At 44.1% G+C, this 19736-nt stretch overlaps 1 protein-coding gene across 1 annotated transcript in view; it reads left to right on the top strand.

Annotated features, from left to right (window-relative positions):
• Positions 1–19736, top strand: part of LOC119437733 (collagen alpha-1(XVIII) chain) — a 288239-nt gene that overhangs the window by 211177 nt on the left and 57326 nt on the right. The window contains exon 17 of the mRNA XM_037704702.2: positions 18468–18578. Coding sequence (XP_037560630.1) covers positions 18468–18578 — 111 coding nt within the window. The remainder of the gene's footprint in view (positions 1–18467; positions 18579–19736) is intronic.

Genomic DNA, 19736 nt, shown 5'->3' with positions numbered 1-19736 from the left:
ATCACGGTTTCTTTTTGTTTGAAAGAGTAGAGAAAGGCCATCTTGTGGTAGAGTGTACAGTCGTCATTATCGTACTTTAAGAGCGAATAGTAAAAAAAATGTAGTTGCCCCAAAACAAGACTTGCTTCACGCACTGTTGGGGAGATGGCCACTTCTGTTGCAGTACTGTGGTTTAGCAAAGGTTTCAAGGAAGGTTTGCAGGATTTAGGCGCCCTTGCATATCGGGAGTTGATAGACCTGAGCGACCACAGAAGCCGGAGACGAATCAAAATAATGAATGCACAAGGAACACCTGAAGGAAAATGATGTCGTCGCCGTGCAGCAAAGAAAGCCCGACTGGAGGAGGAAGCTCGCAGGGCTTCTCAGAGCACAAGACAAACGTCCCTACAAGCAGTGACCAGTGACCGATTATTGGACACATCCTGGATTCCCGTCGGCATCTACTTTAAGTGGTCGGTGCCCTGCTGTGTTGGAAAACGGCATTGCCTCCATGTTAAATATGGACAAGATGGCGGGCAAAGTAGATTATAGGCATAATAAATAAATATGTTTTTAAGGAGTGCGTTTCTTTTACTTGTTATCCTTTAGCGCACAATATTATGAAACAAAAAGTTTGACCGATATGTTCGACGTGGCGTCCATATTTTACATGAAGGCCAAGGTCTATTCTGTAAGACGGACGGGGTGCTGGCAAATGAGCTGGGAAACTGCTTGGCCACCAAGCACAATCTGCGCGGTTATACTTTGGCGGTGACAAATCGTAGAGCAGAAGCACAGGCGCAAATGTTTAAAAAATGGGATGACATATGCCGTCTACCGTTTGTCATGATGTTGAACTAACAAGCAGAAACAGCGACAATTGTGTACATTCCTGGTCAATGCTTCAGTTCGTGCCGGTTACTTCGCGTATGAATTTTAAAAAAATCCAAACGATCAAAACTGCGCGCGTACACAGGGCGCGACATTTGCGAAGTTTGAATTTTGCACCATTTCCTGCGCCTTGCATGCACAGCCGGCCGGTGCACTGCGTTACCGCGATAAAGAAAATAGTTCATCAAAGAAGCTAAGCACAAAACTTTCATACACTTGCAAACCGGAGACATTGTTAAGAAATACAATTATATTACAAGATTTGTTAATAAAGATTACAATTTATGTCTATGAAAGCGTGTATTTGTATGCGCGTGCTTGTGTGAATGCGCGTTTGCGCTGTTGACTCTGGAGCATTCCGGGAGTTGGTGCGTGCGGCGAATGCCTCCTTTGATTGCCTCGCTGTGACCCCTTTGGTATATTACAACTTGTTGCTCACTTTTTATGGGCTTTTCGTTGCCTCGAAGAACACTGTGATCGTCTCCGACTCAGCTACATCGAAGGTGAGTGAGTGTTTCGAATTCCCCTTGCTCGTTCATTGCGACGCGATCAACAAAAGCGCGAAAGTGCGTACAGCGCCTGTGCGCGTCTTCCACGCGCCTGTGTGCTCGTTTTCAATACTAGAACTAACCTTGCGTTGCGAGAATTGGTTGTACAGCACTATATTTGCGATATTCAACTTAGAGTTTTGTCCAGCGTTTAACTTCACAGTGCGCTTGTGGCGACGTAAAGCAGCTATATGGCGCCAGCTAAAACAGGGCTTGCTGTGCGCACCACGGTTTTTCGTACGGTGTTCGAGCACCGATTGAATTAGCCTTATTAATGAACGCTCGTGCTCTGCCATTTTGGTGGAAAACCGTAAGCCGTGAAATCATTCGAACTGTACTGTAATCTACCATATTTCGTTCGCGCAACGCCGTCCAGCGACGTGCATCAACTACACGGCTTGTCGGAGGCGTTGCACCCCTTAAAACAGCGATAGGTGGTGATATCGGCGAAGAATCCGTGGGGCGATTTGCAATTCGAATGTATTATGCTGTGCTGTTCGCTTCAGGATCGAGTGCCCCGCGTAGCTGCGAGCCGCTGACACGCCGTGCGGTAGACGCTCGCTGTGGCGCGATATACAAAGAATTTCAAGGTTGTAGAGGCGATTTTGCATGATAGATGTCGTAAAAAAAGCGGTGGTGCTAGCGATTGCTGCAAAATCATCAGATTATGTGCCTTTCCAACCACGTGTGGTTTGCTTTCCACTGGTACGCGCGCGTTCAACTACTTTTTTCCCCCATGGTCTCCTTTCGAAGCCATCGAGGCTTCGCACAAACGGGTTGCCGTAGGCGCTTTACATTCACGGAAAAGGCACATTCTATGGAATTCTAGGTTCTACTTTAGTGGAGTACAAAATTCAAAATAATGTAATCACGTGAAGTTTCAACCTTTGGCACTTCAGTAAGTGATTGATTTAACAAAGGTCGAAAATAAGTAAACGAACGAGGTGCTTGGGCATATCTGCTGTGTCGTGCCATTGTGCTTCCGGCAGCATGTATGCGTTATCAACATGTCAAAAATTAGCGAGGCTTTTTGTGACTACAGAAGCAGACAGCTATGTAAAAAAGTTATTGTTGCCTTGGATTCGCACCCTATAAAGAGGACAGAGTGAAAAGGGAGCACATCCTTGTGAACTAAATGGCGCTTTGCCACAAGCTTGGAACAATGCTTTGTTGTTGGAGCAGTTCTATGGAATACTTTCTTTGAGAGTAAGCAAACTGTAGTAGCAGCAGTTAGACGAGGAGTAAAAAAATGCAGCACTGTAGTTTTATATGAAGGAGTTGCCTTTAAGATGTGGCCTCTTGAGTTTAGTAGGTGAGCAAAAATAATTTTAAATATGAGCAGAGGAACTAAAAATAAATTATTTGCCCACCTCACACTGACAGTGGCAAAACGCAGCCACACTTTAATGTTTAGAAAAAATCTGTCATTTCCTATATCGATCCATTTATGCCAGCCTAATTGTCCATGTAGGTCTATTGATTGTTGCTTTTGATGTATCGTGGCTTCACATTTTAATACCGACATCTGTTTTCAGAATCAAAATGAGCCTGGAGACGCCACAACGGGAATGCGAAAGGTGAATTCTTTGGCCATTTATCGTCTAGCTTCATCATGATCAAACGCACTGATGCCGTGAGAATGTATTGCAGGGAGCACAGGAAAAACATTGCTGGTGTGTCCGCAACCAATTCCTCCATTGATCAGTTGGTGCCCAGTGCCTTCAGTATCAGACGTGGTGACTTTGATCACTCAGGTCAGAGACCTTGCAACTGCACCGGGACTGGGAGAAAATTTCGGCATCACTTGTGAACAAATGAAATGTAGAATGTGCCTTTTCAGAGTATATGCCTGATATACGAGGGGGGGTTCAGAAGCTTGGTATTATTTGTACCATAAATTAGAAACAGATGTACACATTAGGAATCAACATGCGTGCACGTCTTTCTAGTTTTAACAGAATAAATTAGTTATGTCCAATGTAGTACTGCAAATCACCGCAAACAAAAAACACCAGTGTCCATTGAGAAAGTTGACTGAAGAACGAGCAGTGATCCGGGCTTTCTGCATTCCAAGGGACAAAATTCCAAAGAGATTGATACTGAGCTGGACGGTGTGTATTGTCAGTCATTACATACCATAATGAGCTCGACATGAACCTCCTTGGCATTGTGTCTCTTAAGATGCAGAAACCGGATCGTTGTTCATAAAACAATTAGAAATTAGGGGGTGGGCGAAAGTGGCAGGGATACCCTCTGGATGAGCCAGTGCATGCCCTCTGCTATACTGACAATCCCGTCTTAATGAGAATCAGTGATGCATGTTATCCTATATTTAGCCAAGTGTATTTCTTGTTTTGTATAAGGAGACACCCTAAAGCATTTTAAACTGAAAACGCATCCTTTTAAATCTCTATTTCTGTTAATTTCTTGGAAATAGGTTGATTATTAGAGGCGAAAATGAAGCTCAATGTTCTATTTTCTGTGTATTACCCCAATGCCCCAGTGCTGATACCTCATTGTGACATCATGAATTTCAAGTATTTTCACGAACTTGGGTCGTTTTGGTTCAGTAAAAGTTCCTGATGCTTTTTAATTTCGGTCTTTGCTCTTTTGAAGTACAATGAAGAACACCTTCATTTGTAAAAAAATTACCTAAGCACAAGCAGACACCAGCAAAATCCACGATGTCACAGCAAGGTTGTGTGGGAACTTCAAGGTGACAGTGCCACCAATCTTTCGCCTTGCGTCTTTTGCAGTTTACTCAGCCTCTTGTCACAGTACGAGTGAATCCTTTTGTATAACAGGAAGGTCATTTACAAATGCATCCGAGTTTTTTCTTTAGTGCTCACTCGGCGTGGTTGCTTAGTGGCTTTGGCATTGTGCTGCGAAGCATGACGTCGCAGGAACAAATCACCACGTTTTGATGGAGGTGAAATGCAAAAGCACCCATTTACCATGCAAATCAGGTGATCGGAAATAATCTGGACTCTCCCACTAGTGTCTCACAATCATAATGTGGTTTTGGCATGTAAAACCCCAGAATTTATTTAATTTCGTTTCTCTTCAGTGCTCGTTCAAGCTGTAGCATTTATTATCTCTGAAAAATTTGGGCTCGAGGTATTCTCTTTAAAGATTTAGTAAAAATAGTAGATATAAGTTTAAGCAAAAGTTCAGGTATAGCTTTTGGCATGGCCTCATTAGTATAGAACCATAGATGGTTTTTAGTTTCACCAATGTTTCTTTCAACATAAAAAAGGCAGTGCAACCGTCGTTTGAAGATCATTGGCAATGTTAATAAACTTACCATTTTACGATTCGTGTGTAATTGGGGATTATACGTGATGAGGATTTTTGTGCTTTTGCAACAAACGAGAAAGACATAACTATGATACATTGCGTGAGGGTGCGATGATGCCTGTCCAGGAAATGACCGAGTCTCCCACGAGGTCCCTGACATGGACATCGGGCGACTGCAATTTGATGGCGACGTTCTTCTCGAAGTTGTGCTTGCCCACACTGTCTGCACTGTCATTTTGTGCAGCCTGTGCTTTGCGAGTCTATTCATTTAATTCATGAGGTGGCAGTTTGCACACCCTGCCTTTATGGCTTACGCAAACTTCATACAGCTGGGTAGGATCTCGCAGATTACTTCTGGGACACAACAAGCGAATCTTATGTGTAGTGGTAATCGCATTAACGTTGACAGTTATCTTCCTTTTTGAGCTCCTACTGCTGCTTGCTAACACAAGGAGCAGTTACACAAGATGGCGTGAAAGAGGTTCATTGAAGAGTCGCGCATACCCAGTTACCCAAGCATGTCCGTCGGTTGGTTATGAACCCACTCCCCTCACCATACTCTACCCGATACTCTACCCATTAGACCATGGACTACCGAGTGATGCAAACTGGCTGAACAATATTTAGAGGCAGACACCCGAAAGTATGTGAAGTATCCTAAGAATGCTATTCGCATTAAAGTTTTCAATACTTTGGTTCACTTATTATTTTATTTCGTGCTGGATGAATCCTTGTTTTTCTGAAGCACATGGCAACCAAACAGCATAGGAAGCTATCACTCTACTCGAGTAAGATTAGCATTTTTGGTCTGGAGCTTGCAGTATTGCTATTGTGAGGATGTTTAATTAAAGGTGATAAGCAGCGGATAAACAGCGGCCTAGCAGCAGCGAACAGCCCGAACTCTCTTGCAATCACAGCATGGGTCTTCGTCGTCGTCTTGGAGCTGCTATCGAAAACACGAGGTGCGTCTTCTTCATTACATTGGCCCCGGTTGTGAAACGGAGCCATCCTGGTGATTCAGGGAGCAGACAAGATGAGGGGGTCGTAATAAGGCTTCAGCCGGCTAACATGCACTGTCTCGCGACCTCGACAATGAAGCTCCGGCGATGGTGTGACGGGTTCATTGATATAGTTGACAGGGCAGGAGGCGTCGATCTGGCACGGACCGCGGTACCGCGCAAGTAGTTTAGAAGAAATGCCGGGGATGTGAGGCGGTATTCATAGCCAAACAAGGAACCGGCAGGGAAGGTGGGCGTGGCCTGATGACTGTCACGTCTTGTCTTCTGATGCCCCTGATCCTCGCTGGTCAAGAATTTTGCCAGCTTGCAGTAATCTTCAGTGTATCGGGCAACTTCTGAAATAGTTGTGTACTCGGAGGCATCAGGTCGGTAGGGCAGGATAGTATCCAGAGGACACGACGGCTCACGTCCATGCAAGAGAAAAAAAGGTGAAAATCGGTGGTCGCTTGCATCGCGGTGTTAAAAGTGAAAGTAACGAACGGGAGTATGGTGTCCCAATTGGTGTGGTCGGACGAGACGTACATCCTCAACATCTCGCCCAGTGTTCAGTTGAGGCGCTCCGTGAGACCTTTCGTTTGGGGTGATATGCGGACGATTTCCGGTGAATGATCTGGTACTCGTGAAGGAGGGATTGTATCGCTTCGGGCAAAAACACACGACCCCTGTCGCTGAGTAGTTCTCGAGGAGTACCATGGCGTAGGGCGAAGTTGCGAAGCATGAACATCGTAAGGTCACGGCGGGAAGAGCCGCGGTCTCGGCATAGCGCATCAGGTGATCGACGCTAACAATAATCTAGCGGTTTCCACATATGACCGAACGTATTGCTGGACGGACTGACACATTCCACGCCAGTAATATCGACGCAGCCTTGTGAAGGTTTTTAGGACGCCGGCGTGGGCGCTTTGATGGTCAGCATAGAAGTACGCGCAAATATCGGAACGCATGTGACGAGGGATAGCCAGAAGTCATTTCCGACCGTCAGGTATGTAGTTGCGGTGATAGAGGGTGTTGTCTCGCACGGCAAAGTGGGCTGCTTGATGGCGTAGCGTCCGCGTTGGAAGAACGGCCGATGGAGCGGCAAGATAGTCCAGCAGCAGGGCAAGCAAAGGGTCCTTGCGTTGCTCGGAGGGCATATCAGTAGCGGTCAGTAGTGACGGGTCTGAGGTCGGAGAAGGAACGGAAAGAGAAGCCATATCAGGTGTCATCGGCGAGTGGGAGAGCGCTTTAGCGCCGTAATGCTTTCAACCAGAGCGGTATACGATATGAATGTCGTATTCCTGCAGGCGAAGCGCCCAACGGCCGAGGCGGCCCAACGGGTCTTTCATGGAGGACAGCCAACAAAGGGCGTGATGGTCAGTGATGATGCTGAAAGGAGGGCCGTAGAGAGAAGGATGAAACTTGCCCAATGCCCAAATGATGGCTAAGCATTCCTTCTCTGTAATGGTGTAATTCACCTCAGCTTTCTTAAGGGTATGGCTGCGATAAGCCGTGGCGTATTGATTTGTGGCTTTTCGTTAGGCCAAGACCACACCAAGGCCGACACCATTGGCGTCGGTGTGAACCTCTGTCGGCACAGTTGGGTCGTAATGGCGAAGAATCGGTGGTGAACTCAGCAACCCGCGTAACTTGTCAAAGGCTTCATCGCATGCTGATGAACACACAGAAATGCCTTTGCTTGCGGTAAGCACCTTTGTCAAGGCTGCAACGATACAGGCAAAGTTGCCGACGAAGTGACGAAAATAAGAGCACAGGCCTATCAAACTTCGCAGGGCCTTGATAGATGTGGGATTCGGAAACTCGGTGACTGCCCGAAGCTTGTTGGGATCAGGAAGGATGCCATCTTTCGAGACAGCGTGACCCTAGACAGTTAATTTTCAGGCTGCGAAACGGCACTTATTGAGGTTGAGCTGCAGGCCAGCTGAAGTGAGACAGGTCAGGATGTCATGTAGACGGGCGAGATGTGTCGGAAAATTTGTTGAGAAAACAACAATGTCATCCAGGCAACATAAACAAGTCTTCCACTTGTGCCTGCGAAGGATGGTATCAATCATGCGCTCGAAGGTAGCAGCGGTATTGCAGAGCCCGAAATGCGTGACGTTAAGCTCGTACAGGCCATCGGGAGTGACGAAAGCTGTCTTTGGGTGGTCAGCCTCAGCTATGGGAACCTGCCAATAGCCCGAGCGGAGATCTAAAAACGAGAAGTATTCAGCACCTTGCAGACAGTCAAGAGCATTGTCAATCCGAGGTAGCGGGTAGTTGTCTTTTCTCGTAATCCTGTTTAGGCGGCGATAGTCAATACAAAACCGAATGAAGCCATGTTTTGCGCACTAGAACGACAGGTTACGACCAAGGCCTTTGAGAAGGCTGAATGACGGCACGCTGCAGCATGTCATCCACTTGGCCCGTGATAACTCGGTGCTCTTCTGCAGAAACGTGATACGCATGCTGTCGCACGGGAGCATGGCAACTGGTGTCGATAGTATCAGATACACTTGTGTGGCCCAAGGATAGTTGGTGTCAGTCGAACAAAGAAACGAACTCGTTCAGTAGAGTAAGAAGTTGGGTGCGATGAGACGGCGAAAGGTCTGCGGCGATGACGTTTGCGAAAACTGCTGAAGGCGGTGTTGAAGAGACGGAACTTATGGCGTCCAGCTGTAAACGGATGGCGCCATCGTGAACGTCAAGGTCTTCAATACACGTGACAGCTTGCACAAATGCTATGGTCTCACCGCGCAATATGGTCACTGGATACCGGTGCGGATCACAGATGAGTATCAGTGCGGATTCAGACCTAACAATGATGAACGCGAATGGGAGAAATAAGTCCTTGCAGTGAACAAGCATGTCAGATGGCGTAAACTCCACAGTTGAGTCTGGCACGGAAGCACACGACAAGTTCTCAAGCAATGTTGTTTCCGGAGGTAGACCAGTATCAGCATCAACGAAGACTGACGTCGGTGCCGACCGATGGTGAGTCACATAGCGGCGGAAGGGCCACTTGCGTGCGAGAACAATCGATGATGGCACTATGACGTGACAGGAAGTCCCAACCGAGGGTGAGATCATAAGAACAGGATGGCAACGCAAAAAACTCGATGATGTACAAAACATCTTCGATGACTACACGGGCGGTGCATGCAGCTATAGGATGAATGCGTTGCCTGCTAGCAGTGCAGAGTGACAAGCCAGATGGAGAGGACATGACTTCAAGATTTTCATAGATGACGGAAACGGCGGCCCCGGTATCGATAAGCGCTTGGGCAGATGCGCCTTCGACATGGACGTCAAGGACATTCTGCGGTGAAAATCGAGGTCTTAGAAAGTTTGATGTGCTTGCAGTTCTTGCCTCCGCAACTGCGCTAGTCAGTTTCCCTCGGCAGTAGGTGGCCGACGCCACATATGTGACTGCGACCGTCGTCGTGGAAAAGAGCAGCGACTGCCCGAACAGCGGTCACGATCGAAGGATCTCAGTGGCGAGTCAGCCGCATCTCAGCAGCGTATCTCGGCGGCATGTTGTGGCACGTAGGCAAACTGGTCGAAGGCCTCACGGTTCGAGGACATCTTACGACGACAAAAGCGCACATGACCAGCAATGCCACAGGCAAAGCAAGTAGGTCTGTTGTCTGGCGTGCGCCACGTGTCGGCTCGACGAAGCTGGGGTGACTGCCGTGGAACGGGAGCAGGGGGAACCTGGTGCGTGGTGGTGGGACGGAACATGACGGGGGTGGCCTTGCGATAGTGGCAGCATAGTTGAGCGGCGGAGGTGTGAATAGCGGCGGGTAGTCGGCATAGGAGAGCGGTGCCGTCACAGGAGCGGGCGGGCGAACGGGCGTAAGTCCGTCAGATATTTGGGCACGGATGGCTTGTTGCATGGCGGGAGTTATTGTTGGGGCAGCCTCCTGGCTGTGAGGGAGCAGTGACAGCTGGCGGGCCACTTCCTCTCGAATATAATCCTTCAGCTGAAGGACGAGAGCAGAAGGATCGGTATGGCCAGCAGCTACTGCAATAGCTGATACCAAGTCAGCCTGTGCGACGTTTCGGCGGGCAATGTTACGTTGGCGGCGCAATTCATCGAAACTCTGGCACAGGTTGAACAGAACAGCGACGCTGGTTGTACTCTTGGCAAGCGGCATTTGAAACGCGTCCTCCTCAATACCCTTCAGAATATGTTTGATCTTCTTGTCCTCCGTCATCGTTGGATTAACACGGCTGCAGAGATCCAAGACATCCTCAATACTGCTGGGAAAAGTGTCGCCTGGTTGCTGTGCTCGCTGGCGTAGGCGCTGTTAGGCGTGTAGCTTGCGGACAGCGGGGTGGCCCAACATTTCGGTGAAATGTGTCTGGAATGCGGAACAACTCGAGATGTCATATTTGTGATTCTTAAAACATAGGTTTGCGACGTCAGCAAGGTAAAAGTTGACGTTATTGAGTTTAGTCTTGTCGTCCCACTTATTGTGAGCGCTTACACGTTCATACAACGACAGCCAGTCTTCGACGTCATGTTCTCCGATCCCACTAAAGATGACCGGGTCGTGTTGACGGAGAACGCTGGCGCAAGTGACATGGCAGTCGGTGTGTACGTCGTGTTAGTCATGGTGTCGGTGGGCAACGTACGATTGCAGAGCTCCAGGGTGACTTGAGGGATACCAAGCAATCTCCATGAAATGTAATCATGTTTAATTAAAGGTAATAAGCAGCAGATAAACAGCAGCAGCGAACAGCCCGAGCTCTCTTGCAATCACAGCACGGGTCGTCGTTGTCTTCTTCGAGCTGCTATCTGAAACACAAGGCGCGTCTGCTTTATTACACGGTGATTTATTTGTTGTGCGGCTGTTGTGTATATGTGCTTAAAAGCCTTAAAACTACCTCTGCTAACATTTACTTAAACATGCAGGTTCACATAGATTGGAGAAGTGCTCATTCAGATGGTCTTGGCACAGCTTACCATGGCCTGCCATGGTGGAACGGGCAAGTTTGTAAAGGCCTTGCTTCACCGTGTGTTCACAGAGGAGAACCTCATGTGCCACTCACTCTTTGGAGACAACGCTACCAAGGGGCAAGAGGAGGCTCTTGACCCCATCAGGGTCAACGCTGTTATAGGCAAGTGCGGTAGATCCTTTCCCGTTGCGTTTTTGCGTTCACATTTTGTATTTAAATTGCCAACTTGCCAGTAGCACAACAGATGACTTTCAAGTAGCCTGTGTAGGCAACTGCGTGCTTCAATAGCCTGCTATTTGGAATGACTGTTCACATGATGTTGAGTGCTTAACCCCTCCATGCTAAAGTGCTAAATTTTAGAAGTAACCTCGACTGCCAGAAGTTATTGGCGGCTCACCAGACAAAATTAGGTGCAGTACTTGACTGTCATTGCCATGAACACTTGTCTGTGAAGCGCACTACGAATTCCTTCTGGCATAGAGATTGTGCTTAAGTAGCCTGAACGTGTTGCAATATAGGAATTGTGGAGAAGCTATGCTCAAGTGCAGTTATTGCTCAACTCGAGGGGCAGCACTTCCAGCAAGTTTAAGCAATCAAAATGGCCCTCCAGGTTCTGTAATGCAAAACAGTAGTTTTACCTATTTTAACAGACCACATTGACTGAAATTTGCTCCTGTCTTGAAGGAGGTCCATGTGTTGCCAGACAGCAGCCTTTGAGCAGAGGGAACATTAGTTGTGTGGCATTTTTCTTTCGCTGTTTCGTTCAAAGCAACAATATAGGGACAGACTTGCAAGCATCACTGTCAATAATGCTGTGTTAAGCGAACGCTCATTCATTCTAAGCACCTAACCTATTTATTAATATGCACTTCATCACTTTGTATTCCAAGATATAGTAAAAAATACATTTATGTGGCTTTCCCCCCATGTTTACATAAATTGAGCAGCACTGACTAGGCCCTTGGCGACTACTGTCTAAAACTTTTTACAGACCATGTCCACAACTTTTATCCTACAATGGTGGGAAGTTTCTCCAGCTTTTTTACTTCAAGAGAGCACTTGCCTGTTCATAGAGTTATTATAAACCATTGCTCACGTAGCCTATGGGTTTAAATTTATGGAAAAGATGAAAGGGCGCTCAAGTTGCGCTTGTTTGAGCCGTTGCGGATCACATTTTTGGGGAATTTGTCTCCTAATTTAGATGTTATATATTTTTAGGGGTGTGCGAATATTTGAAACTTTTGACTAACAAATTGAATAATGTGCAATTTGATTTGGTTTTCAAATTGAATAGTCACTATTCGTAAATGCAAAGATTTCTCGAATATTTTTTAAATATTTCAAAAGCCCAATTAAACATAAAATTGGAGCAAAAGTATGGTAAATTTTCACCTCAACAGGCATAGTATAGACATAAAACATCAGAACTTGCTTAGCAGTGCAAGCTACATCACTTACATAGCCGTACATTACATGGTATACAGCAATCATTCACGCTAACTGCAAACTCCTGTGCATGTGAAGAAACTACTTGTTTGCTGCTCCATTTTTGCGTTTATTAAACAGTGCTTCATAAAGTAGTATGCAATGACCGAAACTTGTTAACTTTAATGATACGAGGATGTGAACATCATTTTATATTAAATGTTATAGCGGCTGTTCATTATTCCAAAGCTATTGAATATTTGATTCGCTTCTGGCATTATTTTATTCGTATTGATTCGGTCTCAAAAATCACTGTTCGCACACCATTAATATTTTCGTTTCAGATTTATGCTCTTCAGAGTGAATTTTCTAGAAAAAGTGGGCTAATAATGTTTAGGTGACAATAAAGTGACAGCACTTCTTTAGTATTCGCAGTTTTACACATGATTTATTGCATGCTGGACAAAATAGCATAATTTTTAATGTTGTGAAATTTACAAAACTTGCTTTTGTAAGCTAGGTGAAGTGGAAATACTCCCAAACTACTGCAGGTACAGTCACATAGAGCTAACAGAAAAATCAGTTTTGTAGAAAGCCAATGGGTGACAGCACACTACGATTTTTTTCTAGAAGTCCCAGAAGGTTGCAGCACCTCCTCCATGATGCTAGACGACGCTTCGTTCTGAAAAGGCACTTTTTTTTCTTTTTTTAAATGCTCTGTTGCCGTCTAACTTTGAGGGTGGTGACCCTCAAAGGGTTAAAGACGCCAATCAACTTGCATACGTTCTTTGAGGACTGAGCATTTCTTCTAATAGCGGTCATGTTCTGCATGTGTTAGTGAAACCAGCTTGGCACACAAATACAGAGAATCCTCCTTGGAGTCATTGAAGCAGGACACACACTTCCTTATAAGCAGTACTTCCTTTAAAGGAGAGAGTCCTTAGAAGCGCCATTCTAAGGTGAGAAGTGCACTCCAATTTGCTGCGCTAGGACATGTGGTTGGAGAAGTTGGTGTTTGCTTAATGACGTAGCGCGAAGACACAATTATAAAGAAACACAGACACATGTCACAGGCGCCTGTGATATGTGTCTCTGTGTATCTCTTTTGTAATTGTGTTTTCGCACTACAATATGTCGTTATGCACTCCAATTGTAACTTCAAATGAAGCCACACTCAGTTCTAGTGACATGACCGTATTGTATTTGGAGCATAGAAAAGCGCAATGAAGTGTGGCACATTTGAATTATGAAAGTTGAAAGAAATATTCTAGTTGCCAGTAGATGCCCCTTCAGGAACGACATGAAGTTTTTTTTTACCATTTTGTTTCTAAGGAAGCAAGGTTGACATCTTTGGCATCGAGAATATTCAGTAAGTTATCCTGCCTCAGGGTGCTGTTCCTATTTGCCTGCATTTGCGTTTATACTAAGTAGAGTCTAGTGCCACTTTACTTTGAATAAAATCAAGTAGTTCTGCTCTGCAGTTATACCTGCGAAAAGTTTTAATAAAGCAAAACAACTAAATCAATTTTGTTATAACGACGCCATACGGTACGCCGCACTCTTGCATGTGGAACTTGGCTCATAAAGCTTGTTCTGGTTTCATGTTGTTTTTGCAGACTTCACCTGTTGCAACTTTCCTGGTACCAACATGCCCTATGAAAAGAACACACTGGCCTCGCTTCTCGCATGGGACCTAAAGTCTCCTGAAGAGCCCAAGTTGGACAGCTCAAACCAAAACACAAGTTTTCTGCATTTGTAAATTTCGTCATTTTTATGTTCATTTATGTTTGTTATGTCAGTGTCCTGAAGAGCCCCGTTCGGATTTCTCAAGCGAGCACACACATGTGCTTTTGTAACTCTTGACATCTTTATGTTAATTTTATTTATATTAATTATGCTGGTCTCCTGAATTCCCAGTGTTAGATAACTTAAACCAGAATACAAGTGTTAGGCTTTCTCATTTTTAGTAAATTTTTGGTAATAATAATGATATGAATTATGTAGTGTCCTTAAGATAAGCACTTGTTGGATGGCTCAAAGCAGCATACACGTGTTTTGCTTTGTAATTTTTCGCTACATTTTTATGTTAATTTTTTATTTAGTTCCACCAAAGATAGTGTTTCATTGCTATTTTATTTTAGAGGTATCTTGGGTAATTTCATGCCAAACAACCCAGTTTTGAAAAGCTGTTTTAAAAACCAGTTCAAAAGTTGTCAAAACCCAGTTCAAAAGCTGTTCCATGATAGCACACCATTTCAAGTTTGTTTGATGAGCAAAAGCAGCTACAATTAGAGATTCGTCGGAAACTTTGGTTTCATACACACAGATGCAAGTGCATATGTGCCATTGTCAGAGTGTTTCATTTCAATAAAAACTTTGTTTTACATAAGTTCGCAAAAATGGTTTGTCTTGCTATCCCAATACATGATCAAGAATTAAGGGGTATAAGTTAGCTTGAATTTAAAGTGCAACATAAGCGGTCTGTTAATGGAAATGATGCGCCTTTCATGTATGCAGCAAACCAGAATTTTTGTGTATTCTTTCCAACTTTTTTGTGGCACTGAACAAAATTGAAATGGAACTCACGCGAGGAATAATTTTTACTCCTCCAGCACGCAACAGATAGTGATAGTTTTTAATACAGAAATCTGAGGTAGTAAAAATGATTAAGTCGCTTGGCATGGAATGACGTGCTCAGGAACCTAGTAATCAGGGCAGAAAACAACCGGATCATGCAGCAAGCAATGCAGCAAAATGAACAGCTACCATGGCATCACTCATTGCAATTGACATGTTGTTTGAGAGGTAGATATTTTTTAGTGAAATTAGCACACACCATTCAACCTTCAAATGATAGGATTATACAGAATGACCACCTTTGAGTTTTACAGAAGTTGTAAAGATTGCCTGAGGCAGAGAGCATAATTCTTGTTCTTGAGCTGGATTATTCAAAGAGGTATACATTGCTAACACAAGAAATGTAAACACATATTCAGCTAATGATCACAAATTTATTAATTCACTAAATAATTACTTTACAGCACCTAATACAATTTACAAGTTGTGGCCGGTGAGTTTGCTAGACGTATCCACTTGAAATGGATTTCCTGGATGACACCAGTTTCGAGATATTTCCAAAAATATGGGACGAACTACACGGGTGTTCCGCATACTTTTGTGCTTCAATGCATAGAAGAGCGATTTGTCAAAGATCTAATTTAAACAACAGTGCATTTTTATGCCGAGTATGATGACATATATATATATATATATATATATCTTGAAACAGGAGTCATTCTGGAAATTCATTCCAAGTGCATGCACCTTGTAAACTCATCGGCTACAACTTGTAAATTGCAATAGGAGCCGCTAATTAGGTTAGTAAATATTTTGTTAAATAATTGAATATGTGTTGATTTTTCATGCAGCTAATGTCTGCCTCTGAATAATCCAGATTAAAGACTAGAATTATGTCAACTGCAACAGCTGATCTTCAAAACGTTCATAAAACCTAATAGGATAGGATAGGAATGACCTCCCGGTATATCAGTTTCTGCCGTGGGCTCATGCAGCTCCTCTTATGGTTACTGTCACTGGCTGCCTAATAAAGAAGGCAAGTTTTGTTTTGTTCTTGTGTAGTTTCATGTCAGTCTGCTTGTACGTTTATTTATGTATTATTTGCTTATTTACTTATTTTTGCTATTTATTTCTATTCGGAAATGTGTTTTACTTTAGGGCCACACAGACTTTACATCCAGCAGTATTCAACGTTCTTATGGTGTCAAGCTGCAGGCAGTTTGTACTTTCCAATACTTGTTAAGAAATTTCTGATGTACTCAAGCTACTAGTGGTTGTACATTTACACAAATGTTTGGTTACAAATAAATACTTCACCTAGAAAAATGCTTTTTGTCTGCATCAATTTCGCGCTCTTGATTTAGTATAGGTGCGTTCATTTTGCAGTGTTAAGCCAATTAAAAAAATGGCATAATGGTTCTGCTAGCAGATTTACAATATGGTTTATTGCAGGCTAAGAGGATGTTTTTGAGCCCAGGGTGACCTAGGCCTGCAATACAGAAGCGCCTGTATTTAAATTTGCCCCTGTCCAATTATATGCAAGGACTATATCAACCGGACATCAATGCTATGTGACACCACATAGCTGAGCAGTATTTTAATAAAAGTGCAGTTTTCAACACTGCTGAATGTATAGGGTGTTTCACTTGGGCCAAACATTAAAAATATGCAACTGCTACATAGCTGGACAAAAGCAAGATAATGTTGTTGGCCGTCACTTGCAGATACTCAGATTATTTTTTGAATTCCGCCTAATTAGATAATTAGTCCTAATCAACTTCTGAATTATAATTAGATGAAAAGTGTCAATGCGAAAATTCTCGAGCAACGTGAAAAACACCTCTTACAACGTTCTATTGCTCAATACGTGCTACATAAATGTGTTTTTGAGCATGAGAGATGCCCGCGAATACAGGCAAAGTGCTTGAGCGGCCAGTCGCGCTGCAATTTTGTGTGTATTCACAGGCTTATTTCATGCTCAGAAAAGCAGTTTTATGTAGCACGTATTGAGCAACAGAAAGCTATTTTGGGAGTTTTTCATGTTAATATATGGGGTTTTACGTACCAAAACCACCATCTGATTATGACGCACGCCGTAGTCGGGGACTCCGGATTAGTTTGGACCACCTGGGGTTCTTTAACTAACACCTACATCGAAGTACACGGGTGTTGTCTGCCGCTATGGCCAGAATTCGATCCCAGAACCACGGCGGGTATTTTTCATGTTGCTCTACAATTTTCGCGGTGACACTTTTCATCTAATTATAATTCAGAAGTTGAATAATGAATTAAGACTAATTATCTAATTAGGCAGAATGCAATAAATAATCTGAGTATGTCCAAGGGACGGCAAACATTACCTTGGTTCTGTCCAGCTAAATATCATTTGCAAGTTTGGCCCAAGTTAAGTGAAACACCCTGTACATTCGTTCAATATAGCTCTAACAATATTTCAATGGACTTTCGATATTCACATGCAACGTATCCCAAGAATGTTTCAATGGACGTTCAATATTGAGACTCGGCACAACTTCAACAATGCTTCAACGGGCTTTCAATATTGACACACAACACATCTTCAACGCTTCAAATGGCTTTCAATGTTGAGACTAAACACATCTTTAACAATGCTTGAATGGGCTTTCAATATTGAAATACAACATAGTTTTAACAATACACTAATGATTTCTCAAATTGAAATGCCTCAATGATGTTTCGACAAAATGCCGCAAGCCAATTTTTAACACTTGTCAACAACTGCCTCTATGGTGGTTCAACAATACCACAATGTACTTTCAATGCCATTTGTTGACATTGACCAATGGCACTTCAGGAACTTTTCAACATTTTTTTGTGTGGACGTACACATACATTTCTTGTTTGAAAGGCATCCAGCTTTGAAACACTCGTTGCGGGCGCCACGTGCCACTTTGTCGTCTTTCCATGTGACAGCTTGCCCTGTGAGGGCTGTGTTAGACTGCCCTACCTCCGGGACCGGCCCACATTCCCCACGGCTTTTCTCGTAGCAGTTTACGTTACGTAGAAACGTTGTGACATTGTACCAACTTCATGCCCAAGTTGATGTTTTAACATATATTCACCGGAGTACAAATGTCATCGTCGTTTTAACATGCACCACATGATATCAGCATAGGTACATTGATTGTATAAGATTTAGTTGCAACCCGGCGTGATAGCGTAGTGGCTTCCGTCTTCCCCTAATGTTCTGTGCATTTGATGCACGTTAAAGAATTGCAGGTGGTTAAATTAATCCAAAGTGTCCCACTACCACGTGCTAATAACCATATCGTGGTTTTGGCACGTAAAATACCAGCATTTTATTTAATATTTACTCGTTGCTGATGACGTCACAATCAGTGCTTTCTCGCTTACTTTCGTCCACTACCTATATTACCCAATATTAACCCAGAACCGAACTTGCCCGTCAAGTACAAGGTAATACCACATAATCGTCATGTCGTAAGCTCGCGTCGAGGGGCTGGCGTAGATATGCCTTTGCTGGCATACGATCGTCTTCGACGTGTTCGTTGTCATGCTGCTGTCGTTACAGAAACGATCACTACTGACCCACACACACTACTTAACTTACACAAACACGTTGGTTCATCTGGTAACGGTTTGCGGGACCCCAAACAATGCTGCATAGCCAGATAACTGCAAAAAAGCTTCGTATAACAGCGATACCCACAGTGCATTGGATTTGCAAGATTTGGTATTTCTGTTTGATGCCGACTCCGGACTAATGCTCAATGTGCACGTGTCGTCTCTGAAGGTTGCCGAGGGACCGCCTGGACCCAAAGGAGAGCCCGGAGAATCTGTGAAAGGAAGCAAGGGCGAGCCGGGTCAGCCGGGACCACCGGGGCTGGGCACATTCCTGGGAGCGGTAAGCTTGGAGGCAGTGGGGAGCTGGCACTGTAGGCCGGCCCTCCAATACATTCGTGTTTATGTTGTGCAACACAGAATGGTTATCTCGTTGGCTGCTACTTTGTTTCACGAGTTTAACACGCCAGGACTCATAACTCATGGCGTGTTTCTGTGCATGCAAGCAATTGTTCTATGTTGACATGTGTGATACCCTAATTTAAATGTACCTAAACCTTATATGGTCGTCGTATATGACCACCATACTTATACCCCTGTCACACGGTACGTCTAATGGCATTTGCAGCGAATGAGATTACGCGTTAATGCCATTTTTGTTGCTTCTACACGGGCATGGTGAATGACATTCACTGCTAATGGCATTTGCCCATTGAATGAGTTTCCCGAACTCATTCACGCGTGACTTGTGTACTCTCGACGACAGGGGCTTGGCAAAGAATTACAAAATAGATAAGTTAAAACGAAATGTAATATATTTTCAAAAAACGATCCAATGTTTACCATTGTATTGTTAACAATATAGTGAAAAGATGTAAATAAGAAGCACGATTTGTAGGGTTTCGTTATCATAGCAGCCTGCCGATAAACATTGCCATCAATTGCGAAGGCCATTTTGTTTACCTGTGCAGACTGGGAACCCAAGACGGCAATGACATTCGGTATGAATGTCATTTACTGCAAATGACATTACATGTGCCGTGTGACAGGGGTATTATATGGCTTCGATAAGCTCCTATTCCAGTATGGAAATTGTGTGAAAAGACATTGATGAATGTTCAGTCTCGACAGGAATTTTGCTATCAGCCGAGAAGGAAACGACAGACACACTGTAGGATTAAGGTTTAGTCAAATATAAATGAGATGGACGTAGATAATCATTAATGATTTTACCTGCATAAATATCTCGGGTGCGGAGGAGTGGAGGTACAAGAATTTCACAACTCCTATGCCCTTATAGGATAAAATTTCGTGCTAAACCGCGAGAAGCACTTGTCACACAGTCACTCCAATACATTCTGAGAATGCTGTCAATCTTCCCGAAAAATTTGCGTATTACTGTGTGCAGCGTAAGCGCAGTACGGTTTTTCCTATTTTGTTGCATTCGTAATTATCGTACACGGCGTCGGCGAGATTTCTGTCCGGAAGAACAGCGTTGCTC

Source organism: Dermacentor silvarum, chromosome 1, assembly GCF_013339745.2.
Source record: "Dermacentor silvarum isolate Dsil-2018 chromosome 1, BIME_Dsil_1.4, whole genome shotgun sequence".
NCBI classification, from domain to species: Eukaryota; Metazoa; Arthropoda; class Arachnida; order Ixodida; family Ixodidae; genus Dermacentor; species Dermacentor silvarum.
Note: the sequence above shows the minus strand (reverse complement) of the source record. Positions and strands in the feature narration are given on the sequence as shown.